We start from the raw sequence: 15,466 nt of genomic DNA, 5'->3' as shown, positions 1-15,466 counted from the left end.
TAGTTGGAACTAATATCCTCGTCTATGGAGTTCACAAGCCAAGTCATCACCATTGAATTTTCTGCATCCCAGGTCAAGTATGTTGGGTCCTCCGATACTGGTGCCTTCTCGTCTCCCGTCAGGTATCCGATCTTTTCCCACCCTTTGATGTACATCCGAACGGACTGAGACCACTGTAAATAATTGTCACCATTAAGGTGAATATTGGTAATCTGAACCGAGTGAGAATCGGTACTGGGGGTTTGGGTTGTCGGATTTGTTAATTGGGTTGTGATAGGCGAGGATGACATGGGGGAAACGTCAGACATGCTGATCAGTGAGGAAATTGTGCAGAAAAGAAAATTAGGGTTTTTTTTTTTTTTCCTTAGGATGGCTCTGATACCAAAGCTTGAAAGGAAAGAAATATGGAAAAACATTTTCCTCTGTATTACCACAATATTCACAAGTTTACACCGGTTCTCTTTATAGGAAAGAATACACGTACAGACCTAACTGGCCTAATTAATAATTTCCTAATTTACAGTATTTGACAAATATTCTATTTACAGAAAATATCCTTCAAATATTATATTTACCGCTAATAATAACTAATAATATTTGGTAGTATTACTACCAAATCTTTCTTTTTCAACATATATGATCTGCAATATATAGTTTAGATAGCTTGGTATATACAATTTGCAATTGGAATATACAGTCTCATTTTAAGCACGAAAATGACCATCATCACCGCCAATTGATCACCGTCCACGCCAAAATTCTGGGCCACGCTGTCTACTGCATGTCCCTTGATCATAGCCACCTAAGGTGAAATGACGCGTCTGATTTGTTCTTGTCTTTATCCCGTTGTGTCCAGGATCGGAATACACCACAGGGCATTACAAGAAGCAGAAAGTTAGTAATAATCAATCTTAAATGCAATCCTGAATTAAAATAAAGGATTTACAAAATCACAATCATAATACCAAATTCCATAAGCTTAAAAAATTATAAGATAACAAGAAGCAACCATTTTCCTAGTTAATTTTTTGTAAGACAAACCAGTGCCATTCTATATTAAGGTTCACGGAATTTCTCCTCAGGCGTGACCTAGGGCTTATGCCAATCTCTTGATCCATCTCACCTTGAAAATTGAATGTATCACATCAAGAGAAAGGATGCATGCCCTGAAAGTGACCATTCCTAAAAGTTATAAGCACGAAATTGATCAAGATCACCAAGCTGTCTTTCGAGTATGAGAATGGAACTACTATCTCCATATCCTTCCTTGAGTCTTCTAATGTCCTCAAGTAGCTGAAGTTTCCAATGTGGACAAGTTTGCCAATTTTTTTTTTTTTTGGTTGCATAAGCTGATGAGCATCACACCTACACAATTTTGGGGCTCGAACATTGGGACAAGCTTGCCATTTTTTTTGGTTGCATAAGCTGATAAGCATCACACCTACACAATACTCCTTTTGGGGCTCGAACCCTTACCTTCTCTGTTGCAAGAGAGGTTATACCACTCTGGCTAATGGGCCGGTGGTAGTATCAACAAGAATGTTGAACTTTCGTATCTCAATGTTGTAGTCCACAACGTAAAGGTAATAGCTCCACACAACTTCCACAGTGAAATGAGGCAATCCATCTGATGGACCTCCTGGGTACCACTAGCCCCAAAAAATTTTGTTTTCCATATTCTTTTCCATAACATATGCAAAACAACAAAACCAGTCTTGAAAATGAAATTGGTACAGAGTTAGCATCTAAATGAGAGTAAGACAAAAGAAAGCCATTTAAGCTGCTTTAGTCCAGAGCTTACAGCTCTGTCTCCTCGAATCATTCCACTTCACCTAGGTTCTTCTATACTGACCATTTAACCAATCCCGAGTAGAGGACATATCATGTCATGCTGTGGAATTTAGGGATTCTTCACTTTGTGAGCAAAGGAATTTAACTTCTCTATTTATGGAACTCAATCTAACGCCACTTAGTACTGCCATCTTTGCCTTAATGGGAGACTGATGACATGAGGTTAGCAAATATTGCACATGTGGTGAAAGTGAAACTATACAATGACTTCATACATGTAAAGAATTTAAAGAAGTTCATGACTTTTGAGATAATAGAATCTTGTGAGCACAGTGATTAAATGCAATAAAATGTCATACTTGTTATATTAACAATACCTAAGCCCAATATTCATTGCTGGAATCCGTCCTAATTCGAACTAAGGGATTTAAATGTATTGAATCATAAATAAAACAGAAAGCATCAGATATAGTTCCAGTGTAAGGTACATGGTTTGACAAATTTGTAAGAGTATGCGTACTTATTATGATAAATAAAAAAATTAGGAGCAGGGGCAGAACCAGAACCATTCATTATTATTATTATTTTTTTGGGCGGGCAAACTATTATAACACTTGTAATGTATATTCTTAAGAGCATGTCTATGATGAGGATACTCTCACTTATCTTGCTTCCTTATAACATTAAGAACTGCGTTGTAAAGAAATAAAGTACAAGAATGCCCTCAAAATAGCATTTTTTTATATTTTTGAATAACCTAAAAATGAAAAATATATGACCTATGAAAGAAGAGCAGAATACAACTTAAACAAATACAGATTTGAAACTAATGTGAGAAGAAAACGCTGACAGCTAATAAATGAGGTTGTAAAAGTGTGAGCATTCCTTCTCTTTTCTCTTGAATTTATATAGATAGCAAATAATATATATACACACACATACATGAATGGAGTTGTAGCAATGACTACATGGACATTTTTTATTTCACTAGAATTTGGATTTCTAAAAGCAAGACTGAAAAGGTTAATTGGAATTTGAAGGGGCTACATGTAATTTTCTTTTGCAAACTCGCCATTAATAATTATTAATAGGTAACCATAAATAGAATTTCGAAAAAAAAAAGGGATGGTGGGGGGGACACGTATTTTCTCTTTACAAACTCACCATCGATAACCACTAATGGAGAACTATTAATAGGATATAAAGCACAAATATGTTCTCTAGAACAGAGTGATGAGAGATATAGAGCCGCCACTACTAATATAGAAGTATTAGATTGATGGATATTTCATTAAATTCCAAGAAATGATCCCTACACATATAGCGAAGTTCATGTATGAAACATGCCTTGTGAAGAGAGTGGTCCAAAAGCGGTAAAATTTTAAACACAAATGATATAGTGCTTTACCTGGATTTGGCATTCCAAAGCCCACATAGCTAGATTGTTGAGAATTCGGGAAGAAATTTTGTACTGGGTTCAAATTTTGAGTATAAGCCATTTGATAAATGGGATTAGGAGGTGGTGCACCTCTCAGCAGCTCATAATCAGTTTGTGGGCAAGGAAAATTTATTGACTGCTGCAACTGCGAATGCTTGACAGTATGATGAAACTTTTTAGACTTCACAGGAGTAGTTTGCCAAGGATATGCATATGTGTCAATATGGTGATGTGGCGAAGGATTACAATGATTGCTCTTAGGACAAGTGAACTTGGTTTGAGAGTTCATCTGAGCTCGATGGGAATCTAATGGATGGAAAGATGGTCTTCCCGAACTTATGTAAGAGTGGTGGAACTGTGGGTTAGATTGCTGTCAAAGGGGGTTGTGAAAAGGAAACCCTGAGCCCATTGTATCATATGGACCAGCGAGAAAAGCTGAGTTTCCCACAGCCGGTACAGTAGATCCTTCATCATGGTGGGCAACATTTAGAGCCATTGATTTATCTGCAATATCAACTGTTACATTTGAGGCCAATATATAAGCTTCTGTCAATTTCCCACTATGCATAGACATCGAATGTTCAGGAATTATTAGATCATCAATTGCAATCAAACTGTCCTCGTCCGGCCAACAGATTTCGCCTGTGGAGTCAACTGTATCATCAGAGCCAGCTTTGGGACTGAGCTTCGCTTCCTGTTGTGTATGGATGATTGATGCCATATTTGGCATAGGTTTTGAGTGCTGAGTAATTACAGGATCATCAATTGCAATCAAACCACCAGCTAGTTCCTTCTCTGGACCGAGATGAGAATTACAGTTAGCTTCAGTCTATAACTAAGTGACTCAATTCCGGAAGTAGAAGTTTCCATGAATAATATAAAAGATTCAAGGATGAAAATTAATTTTCAATGATAAAAATAGTTCTCTGAGCTCTAGAAGATATATATTTTTAAAAAGGGCACATAAGATTTTCAATGATAAAAATAGTTCTCTGAGCTCTAGAAGATATATTTTTAAAAAGGGCACATAAGCTTACCTTCTTCAAGAAACCAATGAGCAAACTTGGATGAATGCAATATGGGCTTCTGGGTCTTATCTGTGTCGACGTTTTGGTGCTGGTGGTGCAACAAAACTTAAGGATGTCAGACTATTTATATAAATCACAATCTAAAGACAGTGCAGTTGATTGTCATTGCTGTAAAAAAACAATTTGCAAAAATTATATATTTCGTCAGACAATCCATCCTCGTTTATCATGCATTGGCACACCAAACCACTTCAAAATTTTCATGGATACTTCTCAGTTCACACATTTGAAGTGCTACAAGAACATAGCCAGAAGCGTCTTACAGCAAAATCTAATTATATATCTTCTTCAAAATCATGCAATTTGCATGAAATAAAGAACTGCAAAATTATCGAGGTAGTGAAATTTCATAGGCATGGGTGATTTTGAACAATAATTTTTTTTTTTTTCCCCTTCTGTAAGCCAATAATAATGAGTATACCAACCAATTACCTCAGCAATGGGGGATTGGATTAAGGATTTTATCCCAAGATTCTTCTCCAAAGAACTATTGGCTGAACTGTTACTTGGATCTGTCAATACCATGTATTTCTTTGATTCCTTCAAAAGCCTCTTATCATTTCCAAGATCCTCTGAGAGCGCAACGTTAACAGGTTCAAAATTTTCTTCTTGCTTATAGCCAATTTGCTTTGGATTCTCCAGAGTCACTATTTGCTGGACCTTCCTCATCAACTCAAATGTATCTGAGTAAGAGCAATTCGTGTTGTTAGCATCAAGAGACTTACTAATTGATATACGTTTGCTAACTGAAGCCAAGAACACAGCCACATCATCTATGCAAATACACTACAAGCCTGATCAAGGTTGGAAAGCGTACCTCTTCTCTTTTTCTCCTCCTCTGCTCTCTCATCATTCAGTGACACGGCAGAACAAGATGCTTCTTCAGTACATAATTCATTACTCTCTACCCCTGGATTAGGTACTTCCTGAAAGAATATCAATTTGTAATATTCAACCAGGTGTTCTGGCTTAAATTTTTTAGTTAATTATTTTTCTTCAAGATGTAAAAGAACATAAATGAGCACATTCCAAAATCCTCCATAATATCAAGTCTATATAGGCATCGTATGAAGTCTATTGGGGTGAATAGACCTTGTAAGAATGTGGAGGACGATATGGGTTATCACTCTTTTTGAGTTGATAATGATCATTCTCTTGAACCTTCAGAGCCAAAGCTTCATTTGTTCCTCCAGAAGCTCTTGAAAAAGCACCACTTCCTAAGAGTCCATCATATTCAGGATTTTCCCGAGGATGTCGAGATTGATCACCATAATGTCGTCCAGTATCTGCCTGATAACACAAATAGTTCCAGAAGCCATAAAATCAATTGCAAGATCAAATCTCCGAAGGCACGTATGAAAAAAGTTGTAATTTACACAAAAAGACCACAACGTAGACCAATATCACAAGGCACACAAACAGTATAGCAGCCTATATATCTAAAATCTGTTGATTATAACATAACTGTACATATTAAATAAATATTTCCAACCTAGGGGATCAGAGCTACTAGGATAATTTTAGTCTTATGATTAATTACAGAAGCAATAAACATGAAGCAGAGGTGAATACTCCACTGCAAAGCGTTGCGACATTAGGTTCTTTGGGCGAAAAATATGATATGCCATATCTTTTTATTGTTCACTTGCAGTGTGTGATCCAAAACCAGTAAAGCCTAATGTCACGCCCCGCCTATGGAGGTTGTGCCACGCAGGCGACACGCAGACGCTGAGGAGGACGCTGCATGGCAACTGCATGGCAAGTGGAGTTTCTAGAGTCTTCCGGAATAGTCTAGAGTTATGTGGAAGATTCTAGATATGTGTAGAAATGTGTAGAAGTGTGTGGAAGGTTCTAGAGTTCTCCAGAGTTGTGTGGAGTAGTATGGAGAATTCTAGAATGTTGTAGATACTAGTAGATAAGTATGGAAGTGTGAAGAAGGTGGGAGAAGATTCTAGATAATCAATCTCCACCGTTGGTTAGAATGCATCCTAGCCGTCCATTAGGGATGGGGATGCCTATAAATAGAGGTAGGACTTCATTTTGCAGGGAACAAGTCCTAGAGTGAGTCTTGAGAGCCTTGTAGAGAGCTTGAGTGCTAGCCTTGTACAAAGCATTCTTTGAAGTAATAGAAGTGTTCTTTCCTTGCCAACTTAAGTGTCTTAGTGTGTGTGAGTGTGCAAGCCAAGTGAGGAGAGGGCGAGTGCAACTACAACACTAGTAAGCGCACGAGGGGAGTGTGTTGGCTAAGGTGTGCACGGGAATTAGGCTGACCAAGTACTTGCGAGAGTGGAAGCAACATCTTGGTGCCGCACGGGAGCAGCTAGAGTGGTGCTGAAACTCTAAGCCCGTGACAGTTGGTATCAGAGCCAGGTTCGTCAAGGGAGCTTTGTTGGAGTAGACATGGCTAGCGGAGGAGACCACCAAGTCCACGTCTTGGAGCAGAGCTTGGAGGAGAAGCTTGCCACACACTTGGTCTACACGGAGACCAAATTTAACAGGCTCGAGAGAAAGATGGCGGAACTCTACGAGCTGATTGACGGCATTGCCAACAAGGCGCGAGAGAAGGAAAGGGACTTGTATGATCAGGTAGACGACTTGCGCGTGGAGATTGCCGAGTGCAAGAAGGAATTCTCCCAGGCGCGCGAGGTCGTGGGGAAGCCAAGGAAGAAGAAGGCGCCGGAGCCCAAGGAGTACGATGGGGCAAGGAATGCGCGCCAGATTGACAACTTCTTTTGGCACATGGAGTGGTACTTCGAGTGCATGGAGATCGAGGATGATGAGGAGAAGGTGCAGACAGGCACTATGTACCTCACAGACACCGCCGCTCTATGGTGGAGGCAGCGCTTCACTGGTAGAGGCGCAAGAGCAGTTGACACATGGGAGGAGTTCAAGAGGCAGCTCAAGAGGCAGTTCTACCCTGAGTGCGTTGAGGACCTGGCCATGATCAACCTAAGGCGCCTGAAGCAGAAGGGCAGCATAAGGGAGTATGTGAAGGAGTACTCCAACTTGATGCTGGAGATCCCAGAGATGCCGGAGCGGCAACGTGTGTGCTTGTTCATTGATAGGCTGCAGTCTTGGGTGGCCACGGAGCTAAGGAGGAGGGAGCCTAGAGACTTGGCATCCGCAATGGCTATAGCGGAGCGCCTCGAAGACTTTAGGCGCGATGACAAGAGGGCCACGTCTCCCAGGAGGGACCACGGCAAAGGTGGGGGAGACCGGCGCTTTAAGAAACGGGGCTCGCCCAAGTCTAGTGATGATGAGCACAGCGATGAGGAGAGACGCCCACGCCATGATAAGGGCAAGGACCATGGAGAGAGGTCTAAGGCAAGTGGCAAAGGGGAGCGCCGCGATAAGGGCAAGTGGGAGCCGAAGTGCTACTTGTGCGAAGGGCCGCACATATTGCGACACTGCCCCAACAAGAAGACCATGAGCGCCCTTGTGAAGGATAAGGGCAAGGGCAGGGTGGACGATGCGGGCAGCGATGAAGATAGGTGCATGGGGGCTATGCAGATGCTGAGTAGCATGGCGCATGACACCAAGAAGAAGGGCAAGGCAAAGAAGGTAGCTGGGGTGCGCTATGTGGATGCGCAGGTTGGTGGCAAAGCCGTGCAAGCGTTGGTAGACACGGGTGCTACACACAACTTCATTACCCCGGAGGAGGCGCAACGACTTGGCTTGGAGATGCGCAAGACGGAGGGCTGGATCAAGGCCGTCAACTCCGAGGAGGCACGCGTGAGTAGAGTGTGCAAGGAGGTGGAGCTATGCATGCAAGGATGGAAGGGCAAGGCTGACTTCCAAGTTGCGGAGATGGACGACCACGACATGGTGCTGGGGCTGGAGTTCATGGACAGGAACAACGCCGCGCCACTACCATGCCTTGGTGCGTTGATGATACTTGGAGGCGAGGAAGGCAAGGCCGCATGCATGGTGCCGCTCGTGGGCAGGAAGGAGAGTCCGGAGGTGGCAGTCAACATGATGGAGCTCGTGAGGACTTCACATCTCCCGAAGGGCGCTCGTACGTTTGGGCCAAGGACATATGCGCAAGTGCTGATGACCTGCGAGAGGCTGGGTCAGCTGAAGAAACCGTGACGAGGGCATCACGGAAATGGGTGGGGGAGAATGTCACGCCCCGCCTATGGAGGTTGTGCCACGCAGGCGACACGCAGACGCTGAGGAGGACGCTGCATGGCAACTGCATGGCAAGTGGAGTTTCTAGAGTCTTCCGGAATAGTCTAGAGTTATGTGGAAGATTCTAGATATGTGTAGAAATGTGTAGAAGTGTGTGGAAGGTTCTAGAATTCTCCAGAGTTGTGTGGAGTAGTATGGAGAATTCTAGAATGTTGTAGATACTAGTAGATAAGTATGGAAGTGTGAAGAAGGTGGGAGAAGATTCTAGATAATCAATCTTCACCGTTGGTTAGAATGCATCCTAGCCGTCCATTAGGGATGGGGATGCCTATAAATAGAGGTAGGACTTCATTTTGCAGGGAACAAGTCCTAGAGTGAGTCTTGAGAGCCTTGTAGAGAGCTTGAGTGCTAGCCTTGTACAAAGCATTCTTTGAAATAATAGAAGTGTTCTTTCCTTGCCAACTTAAGTGTCTTAGTGTGTGTGAGTGTGCAAGCCAAGTAAGGAGAGGGCGAGTGCAACTACAACACTAGTAAGCGCACGAGGGGAGTGTGTTGGCTAAGGTGTGCACGGGAATTAGGCTGACCAAGTACTTGCGAGAGTGGAAGCAACATCTTGGTGCCGCACGGGAGTAGCTAGAGTGGTGCTGAAACTCTAAGCCCGTGACACTAAGCTGATCCTATTATATAGCAAACTCGTTCAGTTAAAAAAGTGCGGATTTAGAATATTATTCTGTCCAAAATAAAATATTGAACTCGTTCTACTTTGAAAAAGGCATTTATCCTTACATTTCATATTAAAATAACCCATTATGGTGGATGTTCTATTCCCATGTTTTCCACATTTAGCATAGGCTACTTGTTGATTTAGAATATTATTCTGTCCCCACGCTCGAGTCTTAAATAAAAGATCTATTCGACCTGTGTGCCTCAAATTAGTATCTATGCTTCACCAAACATAACCAGAAAGCAGAATACCAGTAAGTAAGAGTATCTTTCAAAAGTTACAGTTACAAATCCGTAATTAATCAAAAACCGTACAGGAGGACTATTACAGCATCAAAATTGCACAATGAAAACAGTTACAGATAAAATGTATCACTAGAAGTTACTTGTAAAGACAGTGTGCCAATAAAATGAGTAGATAGTAAATTGTAAACCAAAGGATACAGTTAATAGAAAAGAGAAAAGCTTAAACATGTACCTGAATTACAAATGTCTTGTAGGGGACTGTATCTATTATTCAGCCTAGATGAAACACATCACGTTTTCCACACAATCCTTGAGAATTGTTGCCCAAACCCCATTTAGTGGACGTTGATAAATCAAATTTACTACCCGCAGAACTATTCAATGAAACACTAACTGGTGCTCTTTGCTTTTCCAGTATGCTACTGGAAGTGCCATCAATTTTGCTGTTTAAAAAACGAAACATGGAATTAAGAGCAATGTAACAACAACATCATCAACAAAAACAACAATTACATCTCGCAGATATGGTGGCATCTTACCACAGAACTGATGGATCAAATCCGCACAATCCTTGAGAATTGTTGCCCAAACCCCATTTAGTGGACGTTGATAAATCAAATTTACTACCCGCAGAACTATTCAATGAAACACTAACTGGTGCTCTTTGCTTTTCCAGTATGCTACTGGAAGTGCCATCAATTTTGCTGTTTAAAAAACGAAACATGGAATTAAGAGCAATGTAACAACAACATCATCAACAAAAACAACAATTACATCTCGCAGATATGGTGGCATCTTACCACAGAACTGATGGGTCAAATCCGCATAGTCCTTGAGAATTCTTGCCCAAACCCCTTTAGTGGACGTTGATAAATCATATTTACTACCCCTAGAACTATTCAATGAGACACTAACTGGTGCTATTTGCTTTTCCAGTATGCTACTGGAAAACCCATCAAATTTGCTGTTTAAAAAACGAAACATAGAATTAAGATCAATGTAACAACAACAACAATTAAATCTCGCAGCTATGGTGGCATCTTACCACAGAATCAATGGGTCGAATCTACCAGGTAAACTTTTGCCAGTATCCAACTCACCAAATGACAAAAGAAAATCTATTGTATATGAAAATGTCGAATGTCTGAACCATTATAAAAAGAGGGGAAAAAATGTTGTTAATGTTATGAATGATACACATTATATAGTAACACAGAAAGTCTTGCTAAATACACTCTGACAAAAAAAAATGCTTCTAAATGTCAGCAGAAATAATTAATACACCAAAAATTTAGATGAAAAATCATGGATTTTAAATATTTCAGAAACTATGAAGACACCAACAATAACAAAATAAACTTAGCAACAACAACAATAACAAGAGAGAGAGGGAGAAAAAAATATATAATAAAAAAGAAGAAGAAGAAGCAAGTATAGCAGAGTCTTACTCTAAAATTGACCGGTCAAATCCACTTGGTAACTCTTTGCATATATCCAAAGAGTAAAAGATAGCAGAAAAGAAAAATTGTTCATACAACAAAAAATCATAAAAAAAACTAGCTTCAAACATAAATAAAGAACAAAAAAAGAGTAAATAAAATTACTTCTTAAATTCTTTTGTGGTTTCACTTAATTCCGACTTGCCAGTAAGCTTTGACCTTCAATTTTTGTAATCATTATCAAACCCTTGGGAAACGAAGAAGAAGAAAAAAAAACCTTTGAAGGTCAAAGCTTACTGGCAAGGTCGGAATTAAGTGAAACCACATCAAACCCTTGGGAAACGAAGAAGAAGAAAAAAAAAACCTACTGAAAATGTGTCTCACTAGCAACTTCTACTTTCAACTCTAAAACCTAAAATCTAACACTTGAATGTCTAATAAATCAACCTCTCAATCCATCAGCACCATCAATGTACACTGAAAATTCCTAATTATAGCTCTATTTGAGCTTAAAAATCGAATAGTCACACACTTGGAGGACAAGCAAGGAAAAATCTGTTCAGTGGTACAGAATCAAACCCTATAGAAATGTTCACAACGAAGATCACAGTTCTTGAATCTCTCTCTGGTTTTGAACAATGTACAGAGTGAAGATTTTTAGGGTTTTGTGTAATTCGATATGTGCAATGAGTGTTGTTTTTTACTATATAAATGGAATGAAAATGGAGGTGCATGAAGAAATGAGGAAGGAACCAAGACACGAGGCACAACAAACTCTAGAATCATATGTTTTAGAGCGAGAAAGATGTACATATATATATATCAACATAGGTACAAAATATATATATATGGGTTGGAATTGTATATCTGGGAATCTTTTGCTACTTAGTCGCTAATCCAATCAGTGCTCGCCACGTCATCAAATAAGTTGTACGTATTGTAATTTTCCTATTTCCTTGTTTTTTAAGTGGTGCATAACAAATATTTATTTATGTGGATAATTATTGTATTGTTTTGGTTGTGGATAAGATCTTAGTCATGTCAACACTCAACAGCATTTCGACAGGCGCTAACGTGCATTAATTGATTTTTTTCGATTAATTAAATATTTTATTTGTTAAAGAATTAAATGTTTTAATAATATATTAAATGACATTTTTATTTAAAATTTTAAATAGATAGGCTTGTCTTATAATTAAATATATATTTAAAATTCAAACAAATATTAGAAAAAAAAAATTATAAATAAGCATTTATAGTTAGGAAGAACATTTATGCCTACAACTTCAAGTGGTGTGTAAAACTAAGTTCAATAAAATTTCATTTAGAGAGAGATATATACAAATATTGCGTCTTCACTGAATTTTTGTTTTTATAGTATTATGTTAGTATACATTTTTTATTTATAGACCTGTGAAAGTTTAATTCCGGTCCTCTCTCCCCGCGCGAAATTACAAAATTTTCACATTTGCCCCTTTCACACAATTTCACGAATTCTTCCCAGAGAGAGAATAACTAAATTAAATGTTTTGATAGACCTTGTCGTAGTAATAATGTGTAGAGGTAGATTTTTAAACAATTAGGCAAGAAAGTCACGCGTTCACTTTATTTTAGATTTTTAAACAATTAGGCAAGAAAGTCACTCGTTCACTTTATTTTAAGTTGCGCGGCTATTAGATGGAGATTTAACTATGGACATTTGATTTTGAATAATAAAAAAGTACCATTAATCTACGTATCTTTATTATACATTCATAGCCCCAAAGTTGCATTTATAAAAACATTGAACAATGTTATGAACCAAGTCATATAAAACGGGAGTGAGATCAAATTCAAGAGTGAAAGTATGAAAACAACAAAATTAAGTCACAAATAGTGAATTTTAGTGAGAGCAAAAGCGGAGCACATCCACGAAGCGTGAGAGGGACACATGTTAAAAAGAATTACGTGACTTAATTTATAAATGCTTTGCAAATAGAGATTATCAAAAATACCCAAATCAAGTGTGAAGATGGTGGCATATCCCAAGACTAAAATTGTCTATTTGCCACCCTTGATGCCGCTGCTTACTGGGACAATTGAACCCTTATAAGGGGATACCCCTACATAGTAAGACAATTGCAAAATTACATGAGAAATTGCAATGTAGATGCTATATCATTCGTATGTCACCATTTTTACCTTTTTTGTTAATTGACTTAATTTCTAGAACGAGTGTTTGTTTGGGCAGAATGGTAATGTAAAAGCAGGAAAGGACCTGCTACTGCAGCATCACTCTGATCACGTGATGTGTGGTCTCTTTCTTGCACATTAAGAAAAATGATGACCAGCTCGAGAAGTGCAATTTTCTTGAGTTTCTTAGAAGCTTTGTTAATTTATTTATTTATTTATTTTCTTGGAAATAAAAAAAAAAAAAAACACACACACACACTTATTATTATTCACATATTTTTAATGGCACCTGAACTAGACATCCCTATTTGAGAATGACAGATTAATTCATTAGACTAAAAGCCTTTTAATAGTTTTACTAAATTTTCAAAAGCAATGATGTATTATCTTTCTTTTTCTTTTGTTATTTCTTGTAATTAGAAATTAAAAAATATGCGAATTTACAAACAACCTTCTTTTACTAATTACTAATATTTTTTTCACTGTTTAAAATAAAAAGTTGAGGGTTCAAGTCCATTTAGAAAGACAAACTAAATGTACGAATAAATTTATTACTAAAATAAAAAAATAAATTATGACGTTTCACTTTTTGTATACAATCAAATAATATTGGAAACATATAAGCCTATACACCATTTTTATTATTATTATTTGGTTAGGTATGAATTCACACATTGTCACAAGAAGTCAAGCATGCAAAAGAACACTTTTTTTAAATAAGGCAAAAAAAGCATGCAAAAGAACACAAAATTGTAATGATAGAATTGAAGTGTATTAGTCTGATGAAATATAATTTCATCAAAATAGTAATATAAAAAATTATATCGAAAAAGAAATTGTCAATATATGATGCACATCATTAAGACTTACAATAAATTATACAAATTAAATATGAAAGTTTGTCAAATTACATATAATTGAAACTGCAATCGAAAAGTAAACAAAAAATTTGATGCATATTTGTCACAGAATTAATATTTACAATAATTGAACATGAAGAAAATTACTTGTAATTACATTGATAATATATTAAAAAAAAATTATTGGAACAATTAGGCTTAATTTTAGAGTGATTGTTTTAGCTTTGGATTCTTACTATAATCACCTCTTTTCGTTTTAGTGTAGAGTCTCTAGTGAGAGTCCAATTTTTGCTATCGCACATAAAATTATTATTTTTTCATCGTCACTGCATCATATTATTTGCAACTTGGAGTCTCCTGGTGAGAGTTCTAATTTTGTTTGTTACCAATTAAGAAGAATTGCAAGCGAATAAGAAAAAACACATAGGCCTAGTAATAGAAATAAAAACTTTTGTATATAATTTAAATTCTGTAACATTGTTTCACGTATCTAACTTTGTACTTATTATTCCGGGAAAAAAAAACTTTGTACTTATTATTATTATTATTTATAAAGAATCCATTCAAAAACAATGAAGAAAGAGATATATATCTATATCTATATCCCTTATAAATGGGGTTCTATTTTTATTACTTATATACATTTAAATTAATTATTTTAATTTTAAAACAAAACATAACTCTTCAAATATTCTCATTGACTTAAAAAAAATTGAAACATGACTTTCCTAACTGCAAACACCTCCAACATTCTAAAATAATAGTTACTTTTTATTGTAAATTCTATTTCACACAACGTTCATCACATGACACGACGGGACCATCTAAAGGATGTTGAATCATATACTAAAAAATTTAAAAAAAATAAAAAAATAAAATAAAAACTGACATTAAAAACAAATATATCATCCTATTACTCTTCTCTCTAAGGAGATATTCATCTTTGTTTCATGTACAACAAATTACCACTCAAAACCTTTATAAAGTAGATTCTATTTATAATATTTATATACATTTAAATTAGTTATTTTTATTGAAAAAAATAAAATAACTTTTGGAGTATTAACTAACTTTTGACATTTCAGTAAAAGTTAAAACAGTTCTAGTAATGGTGTCGGAAAAAATGTCAAATTTACATCAGATTTAATGGTACGTGTTTCAAACTTCATGTATGTTGAACTTCTTATATTACAAATTATATAATCTTAATTTGACATTTATTTTCCCTGTAACAGTATTGCTCTCTCTTTCTATATATCTATGCAAAAATTGTCAAAGATTTTTTCCTAAGTTCTAACAACAATTTTGAAACTGGAGAGTCGTATTTGATTCATGTGCATCAATTGCAACTCAAAACCCTATTTTTTAGAAGGTATGTTTCATATTAATACATATGTACGTATAATATGTTGAAAATAGTGGCCTAGTTACACACACAACACTATACTATTCGGAAGAGAATAGAAATGGAGGAAAATACTTTTTATTCCACTTGATAGAAAATGAGTACAATGCATGGGTTTATATAGGCTTCAAAACATAAATGTAAATGAAACTTAAAACCCCACTAACATATCATTT

The 15,466-nt window shown here is 37.1% G+C and overlaps 1 protein-coding gene and 1 long non-coding RNA gene across 2 annotated transcripts; both read right to left on the bottom strand.

The window, feature by feature from the left end:
* Positions 1-388: 388 nt before the first annotated feature.
* On the bottom strand, positions 389-9,967 carry LOC132271761 (uncharacterized). Its single transcript, XM_059773230.1, has 8 exons — positions 9,954-9,967; positions 9,647-9,857; positions 5,410-5,603; positions 5,135-5,243; positions 4,750-5,000; positions 4,267-4,345; positions 3,200-4,024; positions 389-836 (listed from the first exon to the last, which is right to left on the bottom strand). The coding sequence occupies exons 5-7, from the start codon at positions 4,984-4,986 to the stop codon at positions 3,603-3,605; spliced, it is 738 nt and encodes a 245-aa protein (XP_059629213.1). The 5' UTR covers positions 4,987-5,000; positions 5,135-5,243; positions 5,410-5,603; positions 9,647-9,857; positions 9,954-9,967; the 3' UTR covers positions 389-836; positions 3,200-3,602.
* Positions 9,965-11,650, bottom strand: LOC132271762 (uncharacterized). Its single transcript, XR_009469826.1, has 3 exons — positions 10,460-11,650; positions 10,215-10,378; positions 9,965-10,118 (listed from the first exon to the last, which is right to left on the bottom strand). It is a non-coding gene; the product is annotated as an uncharacterized LOC132271762 (long non-coding RNA).
* Between the last annotated feature and the right edge of the window lie 3,816 nt (positions 11,651-15,466).

Source organism: Cornus florida, unplaced genomic scaffold (assembly GCF_030987335.1).
Source record: "Cornus florida cultivar Cherokee Brave unplaced genomic scaffold, ASM3098733v1 CherokeeBrave_3.0.0_Hap2_Chr08, whole genome shotgun sequence".
Lineage (NCBI taxonomy): Eukaryota > Viridiplantae > Streptophyta > Magnoliopsida > Cornales > Cornaceae > Cornus > Cornus florida.
The sequence above is the reverse complement of the archived record's forward strand: the minus strand, read 5'-3'. Positions and strand labels throughout refer to the sequence as shown.

Bases quoted from the DNA above. Each gene is read 5' to 3' on its own strand.
- LOC132271761 (XM_059773230.1), bottom strand. From the start codon at position 4,986: ATGAGGAAGGTCCAGCAAATAGTGACTCTGGAGAATCCAAAGCAAATT. The intron at 4,346-4,749 runs GTAATTGGTTGG...TTGCACCACCAG, and splicing joins TCCAATCCCCCATTGCTGAG to CACCAAAACGTCGACACAGA. The intron at 4,025-4,266 runs GTAAGCTTATGT...ATCTCGGTCCAG, and splicing joins TCATTGGTTTCTTGAAGAAG to AGAAGGAACTAGCTGGTGGT.